We start from the raw sequence: 19,471 nt of genomic DNA on the forward strand, positions 1-19,471 counted from the left end.
ATCAAGTTAAGTAGAGAAATACTGAATGATAATGTAAGTCCCATTAAAAAAAAAACTTTGCAGAAAAATCATATTTGATGCCTGGGACTAGTTCACTCCCTTACATCAGTATAACTCTACCCTGGAAACCCTAAATACAGTGAAAGAGAATTTAACTCCACAAAAGACTTTTGTCTATTTTCCTATAGGATAATTTACCAACCCAATAAATTTGTCAAAAGTATGAAATCCAATTTATTTTGTTTTCATCTCTTACTAAGAAAGCCTGCAGAAATTCAGGGAAGCAATCATCCCATTCTAGAATGCCTGGACCAGAAGTCCTATTTTAAATTGGGAACATCATTTGATGTGCCAGAGAAGTATCCCTAACAAGGGAACCAAAAAGTTTCTTTGCTGGTGATTTTAAGAGAGCTGACTAGCTCATGAGCATAGTTGCACAGAGAATTAGAAAAGGAGGCGCTCTGCCAAGCGGGTCGATGACCATCAAAAAGAATTTTCACAGAAAAGAAAAAGGGAAAAAGAAAGAGAAAAAATGATGCTGTCAGTCCCTGAAAGGGAAGTTATTTTTCAAACGGTCTGATTTTTCCTTTTCCAAAGGAAAGGCAGCTTACTGTGATAGAATAAGAATGTTCGATTTCATGAAGGTGTATTTTCTGAGCCAAATAAAATACAACAGTATCTCAAAGCCATTTATCTAAAATGATTCATTTGTAAGGCATCTAAATTCCCCAAGAAATATGTGTAGAAACAATCAACGATTTATTAATTCTAAACCCAAATTAAAGATGTTTTCAAAGAGTGGCAATAAGCCATACCTTTTGTCCCCACAAGCACAAAAGCTGGCGAAATTTAGAAAAATCCAAAATAAAAACACATTTCAATATTTTCTCTCAAGCCATAATAAACTTTTAAAAGGTTATTAAATTTGTTTTTAATCTCTTCCTCTTTTCTAGATATAAAAACATTCTAAATCCAAAATCTTTCTTTTTTTTTTTTTTTTTTTTTTTTTTATTTGACAGAGATAGAGACAGCCAGCGAGAGAGGGAACACAAGCAGGGGGAGTGGGAGAGGAAGAAGCAGGCTCATAGCAGAGGAGCCTGATGTGGGGCTCGATCCCGTAACGCTGGGATCACGCCCTGAGCCGAAGGCAGACGCTTAACGACTGCACCACCCAGGCACCCCTAAATCTAAATTTCTAAACCTACTAGCTACTCTTCTGTCTCTACGTGGAATATCACCACATCCTGAAGTGCCCCTTCCGAGCATCTCAGGTTCATCTGGGACTCCCCCCTAGTCTTCACCATTTACCCGCAATATATGTCTAAACATTTTCAATACTATTTCAAAGGTGTCTCTCATATATGTTCCTACTTTCAAGTCTGACGGCCACCTGGTGTGGGCTCCCTGTCCAGCGCAGCTGGCTCCCACATCTCCTGACTGGGTCTCCCTGCCTCCAGCATGGCCTCCTTTCATTCACACTTGAGGATATCTTCAGAGCAGCCTTTCTAAAAGAGAGCTAATCATGTCAGCCCTCTACTCGGAGTAAAACACATCACACAAAACAACACGCTTCCAGTATTCATACCAACTCCTCAGTTACGGCCTGTCATAACTGCAGCTGGACTCCAACATGTATCCTCACACTTAGTCATGGTGGGGAGGCCGCCCTACGGGATCTGTAGCTACTACCTCTCTCTCTTTGCCCCGGCGGTTACCTCTGCCTAGCGTGCCCTCCTCCCTGTTCCTCAAAACTCAACTCAAATACCACCCTCTCTCTCTTGAGCATTTCCTGGAATGAATTCACCCATTCCCTTCCCAATTCAACAGGCTTGCTTCTGCATCTCTCTCTAGGCTTTTTATGAGCACCTCATAAGGTGTTCATGAGGACTCCAAGCTGATTCTTACCCTTAAAAGACTCCTTTCTGTTCTCAACCATGGCTACAAAAATCCTATACAATGTTCCCGTAGCTGGGAAAATTCTTCTTGCCGCTTCTTCCCCTCAGTATCCACTTCTCACTCCTCTTCCAGCATCTTCATGCAACGAATAACCTCTTCTCTTTCCTTCAACATCATGCTTCCATTACATCCACATGAGGCACCAGATGGATGCTCTGGTCAGATATTTTTGTATTGTTTCCAAATTGCTACATTGGTGTACCATCCGCAGAGCCTCCAGATAAATTCAGCCGTGCCTGATGCCCAGGGACTCTCAGACATTCCACTCCGGTCTGGCCTCAGAGACCCAGGGTCTCACCACATGGCATCAGGAAAAAGTGCAAAGTGCACAAGTTTGTTAAACCCACCAAAACCCTGAAGTACCTGAGGATAGGAGACAGGCAGTTTCGTGAAAGAAAATTAGCAAAATATAAAACAACATAAAAGACTTGCTGTTACTTTTAACCGCTGGCAATTACTTGCATTTTCATATTTGTAAGAACTAAGCTGGCTATTCCCACAAACAAGGCTGGAGAGACAGCTGTGATCTTGAAACTTACGTAAGCTAATTGGGTTTCTAAGTGGTGTCCAAAAGGCAGACTCTCTGAAATAACTTTCTAATTGGTCCAGGTGCTTTCCATGTTGAAATTCAAAAATGATTAAGTAAGATGTGAAGCCTTCTGTAGTAAATAATTACAAAAACAATTCCTTTTGAACCTAATGTTTACAAAATGGATATTTATGAGCATGGGCCCCATTTCAGTGACAGTGTTTGGGCTCAATGTGTCTAAGACAATAAAAACCTAAGGTCTATAATTTCCAAATGATTTTTGTTCCTAAGTGTAATGTACTAACTTGGGACTTGAGACATTACACATAAAGATATCTGCCTCAGATATAATTTAGGGTGGTCAAGAAGACCTTTTAGACAAAAGGACAACAGAGATAAGGAGGGGAGGATCTGCCAGGGTGCCTGGAGCATCTCCAAGGTTAAAATCCCTAGGAAAAGGAAAACTTCCTTTTGAGGTTGTTTCAGAAAGGCTTGGTTTGAAGCCACAGGGTCCAAACTAAGGAATCACTCCTATTCACACGCAAAACAAGTCTTCCTCCCCACAAAAAGCTGTCTCCTCCAACACCCAAGCAAAGAAAGGAGCCCATGAATGAGAAGGTGGATAGGAGAGAACCTCGACAGAGGTGAGTAACGGCTCATAATGCATTGCCCTGTGGGAGGCCTGCCAAGCCCTGCCCTGAGGCAGACTGATCCCTCCACACCCTGGGAAACAGAACCCCTTTGTCCAAACCTAACACAATGGCTTATACCAAGTGGGCCTGTAAATAGGGATGCTTCCCTAATTAAATGGAGGTGTTAACTGGTCAGGGAGTGTAAGATTTTCTGCTTCTATCAGCTTCCAAGCAGAAAATTAATCTAGAGACATTAAGTACAAGAAGTTATCCCAACAAACCTAGACAGCTAAGATAAATTACTGCTTTTAAAATGTGAAAAAAACACAAAGGACATCACTTTCACCCTAAAACCAAACAAAAACAGAAACAAAAAACGCTGCATAATCTACATCATTGTTTTGAACCTATGGTCATGGAATGTTTTGCGAGGCACCAGACAAGCAGGTGAACTGAATGCCACAGAGACAGAAGACAAGAACTGTTTCCCCTTGGTCACAGCACAGAGGATGAGGCAGCTGTCACCTCAGTGGGTAGGAAGAAAACAAGTAAAACTTTAAAGGATTCTTAACGGTCCATTGGGGGCTATCGGGATGGTTCGGATTAGAATCAGGGACCCAGGCACACGGGACGTCCTCACCATTCACAGCTCCCTTTCCCTTGGCTCCATCAGATCCTCATGAGAAAGACCAGGGGCAGGCCGGGAGGGCTGGAGAGCCCCGGCATGACGCAGGTCGCAGGGCCTGATAAGGTTTCAGGGTGGAACAGACATACCAGAAGGCACTCATCTGTGTTCTGGTCCCTGCATGACTACAAGGCAGTGACCGGTCACTGCCCAGAAAGAAGCACAAGGCCAGACCCTTCTGACATGGGAAACAAAGGCCTTCAGTCTCTGCCATGTCTGGTATCTTATCTCCATCAGGAGGCAAAAGCATCAACCGCTGGGGGTGAGGCAGGAACCCCACGCACATGCTGGTCCCAAGTGAAGGGCTTTGCTTCTGGGTAAGAACAGAACCTTGCCCACACCCTGCACCCTGCAGTAACTCAAAGGGGAGGTGCTCTTGGCCCTACTTTTGCCCAAGATCCACAATGACGTGTAGAAGAGGGCTGTCGGGGCACCTGGGTAGCGTAGTTAAGCGTCTGCCTTCGGCTCAGGGTGTGATCCCGGCGTTCCGGGATCAAGTCCCACATCGGGCTCCTCCGCTGGGAGCCTGCTTCTTCCTCTCCCACTCCCCTGCTGTGTTCCCTCTCTCGCTGGCTGTCTCTCTGTCACATAAATAAATAAAACCTTTAAAAAAAAAAAAAAAAAGGTCTGTCGCTGCCAGAAGAGGAGTGGCAACCTCACTTATGCCCAGAACGCTCCACTGACACAAGGCCAAGTTCAGCCACCTGCCCTTCACAAGCTACGTGTTCTATGAATCAGCCTTAATTTTAATTAAATTCCAATGACTTTTAATTACAATTAATTACAATTACATTTTAAATAGCCACATGTAGCTTGTGCCCAGGACACTGCAGGTCTAGACCTGAACTAAGGCAGAGGCAGAACTTGTCCACCACAGGCCAAGAGTAGGAATGCTGAGAAAGTTCCATTTCAGAGGCTCAGGTATGTAGCACCTGCCTCACCCTATTGCTAGAGCAGGAGAACCAAGAGAACCCTCTGCCCCACTCACATCTCATGCTGAGTAACACATACTAGCAGATCACAACCAGTAAAGGGGCAAAGGCAGAGAGACAGAGAGAGAGAAACCTCTTCTGTGGCAAAGGCATACACGGTGTGTTTGGTAGAGGAGAATTACTGCAGAAAACCCATGACCATCCAGACTTCCCAGTAAGAACATGGAAATAGCAGCCCACCATGGGAGAAGCTTAAAGCCTATGGTACCTAGAGCAACAACAAAATCCAAAGCTAGTTGAACTATTAACTAGATTGGCTCAACCCCTCACATTAATGACCTGGCAGAAAAAGAGGTGTACCTATTTCCAGGTATAAATAATATTTACCTTGGTATCTACTATTCTTTCATGCACAGTAATAGGCATTGAATAAAAATTCTGTGTGACACACGAAAAGTAACTCCCCCAAACCCGTTATCAACAGACAGAACAGACAACACAACAAGATCAAAGGATGGCCCAGATGGTGAAACTATCAAACAATTTAAAATAACTATAATTAATGTGTTAAAGAATCCAGTGAAAAGGGGGACAACATGCATGAACAAATGGGTAATTTTAACAGAGACATGGAAGTGATTTTTTAAAAGCCAAATGGAAATTTTAGAAGTGAAAAACATGGTATCAAAGATGAACTCCCTCAATAGGCAGACAGAACAACGGAGGAAAGATTCAGTGACACTGAAAATATATGAATGGAAATTAGAAACACAAACAAGAAGAAAATCACTGTGATTAAAAATCAAAAAGCAACCAAAACAAAACGAACCCAGAGAAGAGCTACCAAGAGCTATGGAACAACATCTCACAATCTAACACATGTACTCGACATCCCTTAAGAAAAAGAAGGAAAGGAAGGGACCAAAGAAATAATTTTTAAAACATAGCTGAAAATTTTCCAAAATATATCTATTAATAACAAACTGTAGATACAAGCAGGATGGATACAAAGAAAAACATGTCTAGCACAACATAGTGTCAAAAATCAAAAATAAGGAGAATAAGAAGACATTGAAGGAAATGGATAAAAGGAAATTAAGCCTTGGACTTAAGCCATGGCCCCTCCATAAAAGACCAACGACTGTTTAGCCTTTTAGTAAAATGTGGATTCTAGCAAAATTGTCTCCCACACTTGCAGCTCTTATGCGACCACATGAACGATAACCAGAGTGAAAGGATTTTGTTTTCCTGGGCTAAGGCATCCATGTAGTAACCACAGAACGTGAATCTGAGGGGGCAGGCATGGCATTTTGTGTAGACTAACCAAAACTTCTCACAGATGTAACTTGCTGAATAGTATAGTTTTTGTTGTTGTAACAGAATTAAAATGATCTTCTGAGATAGGACAAAAACGCTTAGAATTAGAACTATCTAAACACTAAATGTAATGTGAATGCAAAACTGAAACTGAAATGTGTTATGGTCCAAATGTAATGACATCGTTTTCGTATTTGGTCCTACAAAACCCAAGTAATATTGGGAAAAATATGAATTTGCAGAGATTGTTTCTCTAGAAATTTTTTTAAAAGTCTCTTGGTTCTTGACATTAATTAGATTGCATCAGCTGATGATTAGCTTTTGGAAAGCTGCACTAATATGCAAAGAATATCTGTATCCATTCGATGCTTAGGAAATGTAATTTCAAAACTAAAGCTGTCTGTGATAATATACAAATAATGCATGAAGAAAAATTAAAGAAGAGTTTGAGGCAAAACCTGCGAGGCTTTAGATCTATTTACCCTATTCCTCTGGAGTACTCCACTAATTGTGTGGGATTCTATCTAAAATCCCGGTTGCTTTTAGTGGGAGCCCTGTCGGGCGTTCCCTTAATCAAAGGCTGGGATTTGCTTTCTTTTCCTGCAGTTAGTTCTGGAAAGCTGCTTTTATAAAAGGTACCACCTGTGCCTGGACACCTCGAGGCAGTTGCAGGATCCTTCAGTCAAGGCTCAAATATTCAAATGAACACAAGACTTTTAAATTTGGGGTCATTACTGCAGTTTGTTTAGTTTAAAAATATACAAGAAAGTATATCAGTCAGTAGAGTCAAAATATTTAAGTAAATAAAAGGCAAACGTATGTACTAGGTAAAGAGGTCGAGTCTGCAGCCTATCTGCTTGGGTTCCCATCTCAATTCTGCTCCTTACTGGCTTGTGCCTCAGTTTCTCATTTTTTAAAAAAGAGATCATAATAATATCTATGTTATAGAGGCCTAAAAGAATTTTTAAATTCATTAACAAGTTGTTATGAGATCTCAATTTTGAGAGGCTTCTTAAATGAATAAATGTGAAGGCCCAGACTAGTACCTGGCATGGGACTAGTGGTCTTTGTATTTATAACTATTTGTATTGGTCTCATTAATAAACTTTATATTAAAGCAAAGTAAAAAACTGATTAGTTGAATTGGCAATATCACATTTTCCTGAGGGGACCCGAAAGGTCTTTGTTTCCTGCAGTGATTTTCTTCAGTGGTATAACCATGTCTATCATCGGTGATCACGTAGTTATGTACCCATCATGCCCAGATTTTGGTTAACATTGCTAGTTTTGCTGAGAGGAACCAAGGTTCCTTAGCTTGTATGCTGGCATCTTTAAAATACATTATTAACACCACTAGGAAAACTGCATACACAAGATAACTCCTTAAGCTGCACTAAAACTAACTTAAATCTCTTTACTAATGCTCATGGTGAAATATATATGTAAGTCATATCATTATAAGCAGTCATATTTGTCTAATCCTTTATTGTTTATGAAATAATATTCAGTACATACTCCAATTACTAATATTCATATAATATAAATATGATGTTATAAACCAGAAGGAGAAACCTGCTATGGATTTGCTTTAATGAGTAGAGAAGCTGCCTCTGTCCTCCACCAGAAAGACAAGAAGAGTTATTTTCTTAACAGGACCTCCGAGGGTATGTTTTATGGCCTACAGAACTGAAGTGGAAGGCTAGAATATTATTATACTGGAAGGGATATTATTATTATGTGTTTTCTCTAAAGTTTTTATTTTATAGCTAAGGTAAAAAGTGAAATCCAGGAAAGGCTGAAATTAGAATTGCTCTTAGGGGATTAAGCAGGTCTCTTCAAAGCTGGAAAAACATGTCATTTATGTACAGACAATAAGCACCTTTAAAAAGCCAGACCGAAAAGGAACTGCGTGAAAGATAAAGCAGAGTCAAGAATGATTTAAAACATCAAATTTCCAAGTGGAAAGTTCATCTAATTGTACCCTAAACAGAATAGTAAGTTAAGAAATGTAGCTGGATGGAGGGTGAGCTGCTCACAGGTTTCTATACAGCAGGTGAGGCAGCTGCTTGAGTTCGGGAAAGCCATATGCAACAGAATGACAAGAGTGCAGTGAGAGGTGTTGACAAGCTACAGAACACAGGGCACCCTTGGAAAAGAATGGAAGGCAGTACCCTGTGAAGCAGTGAGTTGTCCTTTCCTATTTTCTGCCCCTTCCAATAACGTACATTATTTTTAACATCTTTCTTGCAAATGTATTTGCTCATGTATATTAATTAGTGGTCACGTGCTTACAGACATGTCTTTATTGAAGAATGTTCCTATTACTGGTGAATGCTCTGCAAGGCAGCATCTTCTATATGTTTTAGTCTTAAAATCTAATTTATTTGGCAGTTTGCTGCTTATGTATTTGGCAATCTATTTATTGAGCAGTTTGCCATTTATAATTCCTATTACTCCCAAGCACTTCTTCCTAATACAAAGAATGGGAACCTTTTTGGAGTTTGGACTTTTGCTTCTTTCATTGTTTTGTCTTTTTACTTTTCCTTTAAAAACGTATCCCCAAATGTCCATCATAAATATAAACATAATTTTAGATGCATCACTTTCATTTTCTTATGTCAAATTAAATACCTTTAAAAAATCTAAGTATAGTTTTATAATAAATATTAATGAGACAGAATATAACCTTACCCTGGTGTGAGTACGAATATGCATCTTCAGTCCATCATTTTTGCTGAATCCTTTTTCACAGTAAGGGCATTGATAGGGACGCTCACCTGCAAAGGAAGTCTCCAGGTCAGAGAAAAGTAAACTAGCAAAGCAAGCACTGCCATCACTCCCTCCACACAATCCTAATCACCACGTATGCTCTTCGCACTGCCAACGAGATGCTCCCTGCACAGCTGGGCTGGCACGCCATGCGCTTCAGGGCAATGGACAGTGCCTTCCCCTCCTGTGGAGAGGGACTGAGCCCAGAGCACTGCCAGCATTTCAACATTGGCCAGCAGCAGGCTTGTTGCATATTCCTTTTATTTTTCTGGAAGATTTTATTTATTTGAGAGAGAGAGTGAATGACAAGAAAGCAAATGAACAGGGGCAGAGGGAGAAGCAGGCTCTCCACTGAGCAAGGAGCCCAATGTGGGATTGGATCATGACCTGAGCCAAAGGCAGATGCTTAACCAGCTGAGCCACCCAGGCACCCTGGCATATCCCTTTTAAAACTTGAGCCCAAACTAAATCTCCTGATTTTTAAGAATCTCTTAAAAGGCTTTTATATTAATCCATTCATTCTGTTACTGTACTACTCATTACAGTGGTCTTGGATTGACTGATTCTTTGTTTTAAAAAAGAAAGCTTTCATATTCTCTCTCAGTTGGGGTGATAAGTTTCAAAAGAATTTCACACATTGATACAGGTTAAACAGAACCATTGGTAGTTTAATAACTGATCCATACCTGCTGATATAACTGAGTATCTTGCATCTAGAGGTCATTACTTAGAGAAGGGCCACACCATTTTTTAAAACAAGTAAACATACACATCACATTAAAAACAACTCTACTATGAAATAACAAAAGTGTGACAAAATTTAGTTTCCAGGAGGAATCTGAAGCTGCCCTCTAGTCAAAGCCTAATTATTTAGCAAGAACAGTAACTTCTAATCACTGCTTATTCTTTATTCTCTTATTTAGCAATGCACTTGAACGGCAGGATGCTAGACCCTGCAATCAAAGATGGATATGCTAAAATTTTTGCTTTCTGCAAATGTAAAATTCCCTATCTTTCCTTTCCCTCAGGGACAGGGCTTTTTATAAGTAGCACGTTACTCCTTTACTCCCTCATGCCCCATTTGATTCTTATTCTCGCTCAATCCAGGTATCACTCACATTATTCCAGTGAACTCCCCTATCAGGTCAACAACGAACTCCTTGCTGCTCCAGTGGTCACGGTTTTCCTTGCTCTCTCCCTGGTCCCTGACACTGCTTCGTGAGATGACAGAGATATTCTTGATCTTGAACTTTATGAACTTGCTTTATGAACTGTGTGTTTTCAGCAGTAATATCACGGGGGACCGAATATAGGGGAGCCTCCAGCACAGCAGCTTTCCCCCCCTCCCTAGAAGGAGCACCCAGGGCTCTCCCCTTGAACTAGGCACTGTAAAATGATGACAACCATCCAAAATGGAAATAAATAAATAAACAAACAAACAGTAGCAGTACAAACAGAAACAGGATTTTTTTTTATGGTGGTCAAGTTGGATTTCTTTTTTTTTTTTAATAATAATATTTTTTTATTATATTATGTTAGTCACCATACAGTACATCCCTAGTTTTTGATGTAAAGTTCCATGATTCATTACTTGCGTATAACACCCAGTGCACCATACAATACATGCCCTTCTTAATACCCATCACCAGCCTATCCCAATCCCCCACCCTCCCTCCTTAATCAGCCTATCCCAATCCCCCACCCTCCCCTCTGAAGCCCTCAGTTTACTTCCCAGAGTCCATAGTCTCTCATAGAAACAGGACTTTTTAAAGAACTATCTAGACTTGCCAACTTCTGTGAGATAAAAGTCAACCTTTGTACTAGGTAAGTGGACCTGGAATTTTTGATTTTACTAATAATCATGACCCTAGGAAGGTGTGCCTTCATTGTTAGAAGAATTAAGGCATAGAGTCCAATTTATTTGAAAAACTATGAAAGTATAATCTTATTTTAACACTAAGTTGATAATATATATTTATTTGAATTCCAGATCTCTCTGTTGAGACCCAGTCTTGAGATAGCCATATATGTCAACCAGGTATCTTCATTTGGATATCCCATAGACAACTCAAATACAGTGTTCTGAATTCATGTCTTCAACTTCTGATCCTGGGTATCCTGTATATCCTGTCCTGATTAGTTACACTACACTCACCAAGTTACCAAATAAGAAACCTGGCCCTCCAACATACTTCCTTTCACTCACTGCCCCCCTACATCCAGTCTCTAAGTCATACTGATTGTCCTTCTCTGATATTTCTAGAATTCTCCTTGATAATCATGACAAAAATGAAAATAATATTAATAGCAATAGCAACAGCATTGGCAGAAGGAGTAGTAGCAAAAACTATCATTTATTGAATTCTTGACCATCTAACCTTTACCATGCATACCCCTCCTCGCAAAAAAAGAAGTGAAGCATACAGCAAAATGTTAACGCTGACGGTGGTAAATCCTGAATCATAGAATTCCAAATAATTTTTTATTTCCTTCTTCAAAAGTATGAAAAGCAAAGTAATCTTTTAGATTTTCAAAGTTGTTTTACTTTAGTGATAATGAAGAATGTTAAAATATTTATTAACAAATCAACAAATGAAATCTAGATTACAAATAAAGCATGTTAAAAACAGTAAAGTGGTTTACACTTACAAAAAGTCATTTCAAAAATTTTCTAGCAAGCCTAAAATAATTTAATATTCATGGCTATTCTCTTTGTGGAGCTTTAGGTGTTTTCCTGCTCTTCAAATACCAAAAGAATAGCCAGCAAACAAAAATCAAAGACTCACAGGCATCAGGTAAATTGTGTTAATTAAGCCTAATATAATACACCAGGTTATTATTTTCTTTCATAATAGCTAAAATGGTTAAGCAAGGAAAGAGATACAGTTAAGGAATTTTAGAGAATGGAGCATAACAAATTCATTCCCTACCTTACCTAGTGTTATAATATAGAAATTTTCTCTATAGACATGAAAATGTTAACTTTTGTTAAAAGCATAGATTTTTCTCCTTTTTTTAGAATCCGATTGTCCTGAATTTGAATAATACTTGTCCTCTTTCTAGTTATAACTCTGGGGAAGTTATTCAACCTCACTGAACCTCTGAAAAATGGGATAAATTGTATCTATCTCATAGGAACAATGACCATATATTCAGGTTTGCCTAAGGCAGTCTCAGTTTATGCTGGTTATCCCAGAACAATGATTAACAGTACTCCCTTCACTTTCACCAGCGTCCCAGTTAGGACAGGAAAAATACCCAGTTAACTATTATGGATTGAACTGTGCCCCCCTTCTCTAATTCATATGTTGAAGTCCTAACTCCCCCACCCCAGTACCTCAAAATGTGTCCTTAGAAATGTTATTTGAGTAGTGTGGATCCCTAATCTAATCTGACTGGGATCCTTATAGGAAGATGGCCATACAAAGACAGAGACACAGGGAGAACGCCAGATAGAGCACAGCGATGTTGCCACAAGACAAAAAACTAACAGAAGTCAGGCCCTACAACAGATTCTTCCCTCGTGCCTTCAGAGGGGATGGGACCCTGCTGACACCTTGATCTCAGACTTCTTTCTAGCCTTCCGAACCGTGAGACAACAAACTATTGTTTAAACTCCTCAGTTCGTGGTACTTTGTTACAGCAAACTAATACAGTCCTAGCAAACTAACACAGTCACCCGACTCACAATGGTGGCAGTTACTATTTTCACTGATGTCTCCCTCTCTACTGCCCAGGGGAGAAACTGCTACCTCTCTTCGAGGACTGAATTTCTGCCCCATCCCTACTCCAACACTGAGATCCAGGGATACTGAGCTGCTAAGTCCAACTCTACTCATTCATTCTACTCTCCCAGAATATAACTCCAGTTTTGAAGGATGTCCCTGGGTAAATGGCTTTGATAAACAAAATTCATTTGAAATCTAGAGTGTGTGGTTTGCAAATCAGCCTAGACTGTACCTTAAATCGCTGCCTTCTCTACCCATTTGGTTGGAGCCTCTTTGCAGGAATCCTGCCCTTAAGACTCTGAGGACAAAGCCATTTGCAGTCCCACATAATCTGAAGCTGAAGGTTATCTGTACAAGTCAACAGTAATAACTATTCAAGTCATTTGCCTAATTTTCATACTAGAGGAAGCTGTTATTCTTAGTTTTTTTCACATTATGCATATGATACTTTCCTTCATTATTTCAAATTATTGTGATGAATAGGTCTCTAGGAAATACTTTTGTCTACACATAAAATTATTCTGGAGCAAACAGGAACCAGTCTTCAATTTGAGTTAACCCTGAGAATATAAATCTCTCTTCTTTTCTTGAACACTGCCAGCACATAGATTCTGATGTACAATATGAAGCAAATCCAAGGACCTACTATTTTTTTAGAGATTTTATTTATTTATTTGTTTGAGAGTGTGCATGAGTGGGGGGAGGGGTAGACGGATAGGGAGAGAGAGAATCTGAAGCACACTCCATGCTGAGCACGGAGCCTGGCATGGGGCTTGATCTCATGACCCTGAGATCATGATCTCAGCTGAAACCAAGAGTTGGACACTCAACCGACTGAGCCACCCTGGTGCCCCAAGAACTACTATTCTTTAAATACCTCTGACAGATCTAGACATCGTCTTCATTTTGCGCAGGCTAGTTAAAAATGTTCAAATTTTGACTAACCTGAATATTAATTAATCTAATAAACAGCTTAAAAATATAGTTAAAAACCAATCTAAATGGAAATAATAATAATCGACACATATGGAACCTCTGCTGTTCAGAACGCCTGAACTATGTGAGCCATTTTAATTCTTGCAACATTAGGATCTAAGTATTCCATCCCTAGTTACAAATGAGGAAAGTAAGCCACTGAAAGGGTAAGTACTTTGCTCAGGATGACACAGCTATTAAGTAGTGAAATCAGAGTTTTAACCCTTAACTCTTATGCCATTACATAAATTAATAATACAGCTAGTATTTTGTGTAAATTAGGTTAGACTTTCTAAAGTTTTTGACAAAAACTCGGCTTCTTGCAATAGCAGTTAACATTAACCAGATCTTTCTGGCTGGTAAATTCAAGCATTCTTTTACTTATCAAAGCTCTTCAGGAAAAAGTAGGGGGCAGGTTAGGAATGCGTGTTATGTCTCAAAGCAGGTCCCAAGTGAATGCAAATACTAACACAATATAAAGCTGTGCACTGAGAACTGTATATAGGTAACCACCTTCAATATGTAGAAGGTAAATACAATACTGACACATACCTATGAGATTTAACTACCAATAGTCAAATTTAATGACAAGTAGCACAAGTAATATTGACGTGTACGTAATGGCAAAATAGTTTTCACTTAACTAAGGAAAATCGATGAGTTCTTTGCATTTGCTTCTTTCTTTATTTTCTGACACTAAGCATTAAAATCCACTTGCGTTTTCTTCAAACATACCAAGGAATAAACAGAAGCACTGATGGCAATTGTAGTAGGTTGATTTTAAGTTGATTTCCAAAGGTGCCACAAAGTGGATACTCCATGAAGCTACTTTTAGTCAAGCATTAAACATTTTTTGAGCACATACCCTCTTCTCATTACTGTCCCAGGCTTTGGGAATGCAGTTACAAATAGATTCATAAAGTCACTGTCTTTTCAATTTTACTAGTGTAGTGAGAAAGATAAGAAAAAGTAGAGAAAGACCCCAAGATAATTTCAGATACTGATAAATTCTATGAAGAAAATAAAACAAGGAAATAGGCTTAAGGAAGACCTCTGTAGGAGTGTGCTGAAGGACTGAGCTAAGGTTGTTACGAAAGGCAAAAGAAATGAATGAATGCCAATGCCAATCCTTGATGCCAATTTCACATGATTGAACCACACTTTTTTTTAACTCTTCATATTTGAATTACAACTATTTAAGCACACTGGGCTTGAAATAAGTGCCTCCAAATTCTCACTGCTGGCATACCTGAGATGGAAGCAGCTTAAAAGTATTTGAAATGTGTAGAGAGGAGGGTGGAGGATGTTCAGAAAAGAACTCCAGAAAATTGGAGATGGCCTTCTAGATGCAGCTAGTGGTAATGAGAGGGGACATCTGGATGCCACATGGAACACCTTACAGAGTCTAGCCTGGCCCTCAAACAAGTTACCTTGAGTCTTTGAAGAAGAAAATGCACTACAACAGCAATCATCCACTGGCAAATATGGCTAGAAACAATTGGAGAAAGTCAGATTCTGGTTTAACATATGCCATTAGAGTGATAATTTATTGATGTTACCATTGTTTTATGCAATATAATTTTAATTAAAGACATCAGAAAGAACGCTAGCCCTCACCGAAGGATTAACATATTAATATTAAAACAGAATCTTAAAATGCGTGAAGGGAGTGCATGTGAGCACGCATCTTCATGATAAAAGGATCCTACAGCCACAGCATCACTGACTATCCATCTATTGCTCCAAACTAACTCAATGTCCAACATACTGACACTAATCTTTTCTTAAGATCTATGTTTATGTAACACGAAACTAACAATACAAAATCTTGCAAACCTTGGTATTCTTAAATTAGCCCCTGGATTTGATTTAAGAAATAAACTTGACCACTCTATAAAAGGGATCAGAGATCAAATTTTATTTCAAGCTACTAAACACATTGAATGCAACAAATTTAGCAATAATGACCATGATCACAACCTTGAAAATTAAAATGTTAAAATGACAAATAGTTAAATGATAAATTTTATATTCTGTATATTTTGCCACAATTAAAAAGAGAAGTGTAATGCCAATGAGACCTATGCTTTGAAAGATTTTAAACAAGCAGAAAAGCTGAATATATAATGTACACATTTTAAGAGCTTTTGACTAAGATAAAAATAGATTATTTTCAGAAAACAGTTTAATAATTTTAACTTCTTTTTGTCAATATATCTTTAAAAACTTATGAGATTTCAGAGAGCTCTCATAATTTTCTAAAAAGATGAAAAGATGTACACGCACAGAAAATGTAATTCAAGATGGAATAAGATTAAACTCCCACTTTCAATGACTCCAAGTTAAATAATGTTTAAATAATTAAATTAAATAAGATTTAAAGATTTTGAAGCCACAGTTTTACTTTTTACTTTGAGTTTTCCAACAAAAATCAATTTTGGAGAGGGCAACTTTCAAATGAACAGGCAAACCTTGAAAGTGTATGTTTCATGAAAAATAAGATGGTTCCATGTGGTTGAACTTCAAAATATAAGCCCTATATGGGAATTCTTAAGAACTTTAAAATTGTTTTCCACAAATATCATGGGACTGGCTTATTTTGCTTTTGTGGACTAAGGAAATTGTTATAAGACATCAAAGTGACTCGTTCTAAATAAAAATTAAACAAAAAATGTAATGGGGCAAGCACCGCCCAGTCACTTTTCCAATTCTACCATTCCAATCTCCCCAATTTATGGAGCATCTAATAAACTAAAGTATACCACAGAGAGAAGTGAAATGCTACCCTGACAGATGACAGTAGCTCAAGTTCATTCTTGGCACTTTTCTATGATTTGAAATACTTTTTTGTCCTGTAGCAAAAAGAGCCATGAAACCTCACTGACCTCACGGAACCCCACATTGTTACTCTTGGAATGCTCCTATTAATCAAATCCTGCAAAATCTCACTTGATCTGAAGAAGTTAAGGCCAAGGACACCCTTTTTGAAAGAAAGACAACAAAAGTCTGAACTTGACATTTTCTCCTTGAGTATTTACAGGGATATTTTACTTTTAAGAGTTTAAGGAGTTTACTATTAGAAGGAAATGGGCAATAAAATAAAAAAATCAAAATTTGTGAATGAGGAGATCTTTACTTCTCAAAATACTTTCGCCACCTGAATCAAAAGAAATCAAGTCTTTTTTTAAAATGCAAGGTTCTATGAATGGAGCTACAAAAAAAGTAAAAGATGCATTCTTTTCCATAGCATCTTACAGTTAACAGTATCCATCCCTCATTTCTGAAGAGATGCCAGATCAAATGAGGTGAGGTTCACAGGGAAGCAGAAAAATAGGAGAGTCACGTGCTCACTAATTTTTCAGTCTCAAACAAAGAGCCACAACTATTTGTGAGTTGAGGGCAAAATAAAAACTGAGTTTTACAGATGCAAACAAAATAGGACACAAGATGCAGAGTTAAAAAGGACAAGAGTTAATGAATAATTAAGAACATAGAATTAGCTAGAAAGAGAAAGTCTGAAACTCCCTTCTCAAGATGCTCTGGGTTCGGTCGACCAGGTGTATGAATGACACCCATCACATGGGATGTGTCTGAGGGAGCACGACACCTTCACCAAGTCCTTCATGTGTGCACCAACAGAAGCAAAGGGGACTGCTTCACAAACAGGAGAAACGCCTGAATGATCCAGACATTGGTAACGTTTTCAAGGTTCTGACCAAGAAAGAAAAACTCCTACATGAGTTCTCCCCACTACTGTGTTAAGGGACACTTTCGGGTAGGTAAGTAGAGAAAGGGAAGGTAATTACTGGTTTGGTTTTGCAGGTAGGGAGTCAGACTTCAGTGGGAAGACGAATTCTTTCACCCAGCAGTTTCCCATGTTTAGGAATTTCTACCATAAGTTTTACTCAGCCTCGTACTTATGAGCAGTTTGTGAACAGAGGTCCAGCGGTGATGATGGTTAAACCTCAGGAGCTGCCCATGGAGGGGCTTCCTGCTAACAGTGCCAGCACGGAAGAATCAAGACTGTATAACTTTGAGCAGCAAGAAACGCCAAAAATGATTCTCCTTATCCCCAAACTAGAAAAGAGATAAATCCTTTCCCAGCCGTGAGGCACACTTCAGAGTCGCGGGAAAACACCACACAGAGAAGCTGTTCTCAGGGGAGTGTGGTAGCAATGGCAGGAGGAAGCAAGTATCAGAGGAAACCCAATCTCTTGTCGTTTTCCTGCAGTACAGGACAATGTTGGTGTTCCAAATGTAACAGAGGTAGCTATTCATGATATTATGTAGAAATGGACTAATAGATAAAGCTGTTGAGATACAGCTGATGGAAACTGTTGCCTGGGCCACTTCCGTTTTTCAGGATCTCAGTATATCCAAAAAAAAAAAAAAAGAAGTGCTAAAAAGAGAGTTACTAAGCAATGATATCTTTTAAGTGACCCCTCTTGTTAGAGTCTTTGTGACTGTATTACTACTTCATTTGGTTCATGGTACTACATTCCAAGGTGAATGTCACTCCCTCACTCTTCCCTCTGTGCCTCGATCTGCCCGCTGGCGAATGCTGACAGAAGCATTATAGCTTTTGCATTAGAAACTAGGGCCCTTGATATTTTTGAAAAAGTGTAAAAAAATAGATAATTAATACTACCAATGAAAATCAAAATGGATGTTTCTACCTCTCTCTCTTTTAAGTTGTTATATATATGCTTGTCACTAACTCCAAGTCAACCTGGAGGAGCGAAGTACAGAAAGGGAAGAAAATAGGACAGAAACACTACGTTCCAGGGATGTGGTCAGTGTTCAAAAATGATCTGAAGTGTCAAAACACCACGGAGAACAAAAATCACGCAGTTCAAGACTTTACAAATGACTTCTTAGGGAAAATCGAAGGCTCTGACAGTGTGATGCTGAGATTATCATTTATTTCTGTGCAGATCTACACTCAACTGTTTTGTGAACTCTTAGTTTATCTGCAGGTAAGAGAACATTCAAAATGACCTAATAGTGTTGACTAACCACTTAGGAAATAAATACAGAAAAATAAGCTTCCTCTCAACACAGGCAAGTTATCTAATTCTCATAAAAAAGTGAAAAACATGCCTTAAATTTTCATTTGTGTTAATAATTACTTTGCTAATTGTCTATTTTTATTTATTAATAATTGTCATATGTCTTATTGTTGTTTGTAATTATCCATAGCTACTGTTTTTGTAATTTTGAACAAATATTCTAAAAAGAATGAATAAATTTCTTTAGAAAAAGAATTAGAAAAAGAATGGCTAAAGTCCACGTATAATCAAATTATACTGATCCTTTATTTCTAAGCTGATCTCAGGTATTTACTAAAAAAAATTAACTGTTTCCTAAGACAATGATTTATTACTACATTCAAACAACAGTGTGCAAGCAAGCCTAGAACAGAAGGGCCAACACAGCCGGTATCTATTAACACGAAAAGTTGGTTGGAACTGTAGGCAAGTAATTAACCTTCTGGCCCAGAGCTTTAAAACCCCAAAAGCAGTTCCTAGAATTTCTTTCATAATTTATGAACAACTGATGGAATTCATGTCACAGTCCATGGATTCCCTTGCGGAATTAACCCCAGCTCTCACTGACCCTAAGAAGCTATAAACCAACAGGAGAATGTGCCCTACTATTTCGGCTGACCCAGAGTGCCATCCCTGTCACTGTAGCATAGGAAACCAGATGATCAATTACAGAGCTGCCTGCCAGGCACAGACCTAAACATTTCACCTTCACTAACGGTGCCAGTGACACGCAGTACATGCACCCTCACTCACCCCAAACCAGCCCTGTCTTGACAGCAAACCCTCCTCTATGTTCTAGAGATGATCTATATGCTGCTGCCAAAGGTTATAAAAAGATGATGATGATGACACTGGAAACAGAAGGTCAGACCGTATATCAAGGAAGCTTGCGTAACCGCG

The 19,471-nt window shown here is 38.8% G+C and overlaps 1 protein-coding gene across 2 annotated transcripts in view; it reads right to left on the reverse strand.

Moving 5' to 3' along the window:
* Positions 1 to 19,471, reverse strand: part of PRDM5 (PR/SET domain 5) — a 193,630-nt gene that overhangs the window by 36,985 nt on the left and 137,174 nt on the right. Inside the window, exons 14-15 of one of the 2 annotated variants that reach the window (XM_040626278.1) lie at positions 8,743 to 8,828; positions 1,115 to 2,319 (exon numbers count right to left, since the gene is read on the reverse strand). In XM_040626278.1, coding sequence (XP_040482212.1) covers positions 2,251 to 2,319; positions 8,743 to 8,828 — 155 coding nt within the window. In that variant the 3' untranslated portion in view covers positions 1,115 to 2,250. Of the gene's footprint in view, positions 1 to 1,114; positions 2,320 to 8,742; positions 8,829 to 19,471 lie in introns of those variants that run through there. The other variant, XM_040626276.1, reaches the window with a different exon arrangement.

Source organism: Ursus maritimus, unplaced genomic scaffold, assembly GCF_017311325.1.
Source record: "Ursus maritimus isolate PB19 unplaced genomic scaffold, ASM1731132v1 scaffold_11, whole genome shotgun sequence".
Taxonomy (NCBI): domain Eukaryota; kingdom Metazoa; phylum Chordata; class Mammalia; order Carnivora; family Ursidae; genus Ursus; species Ursus maritimus.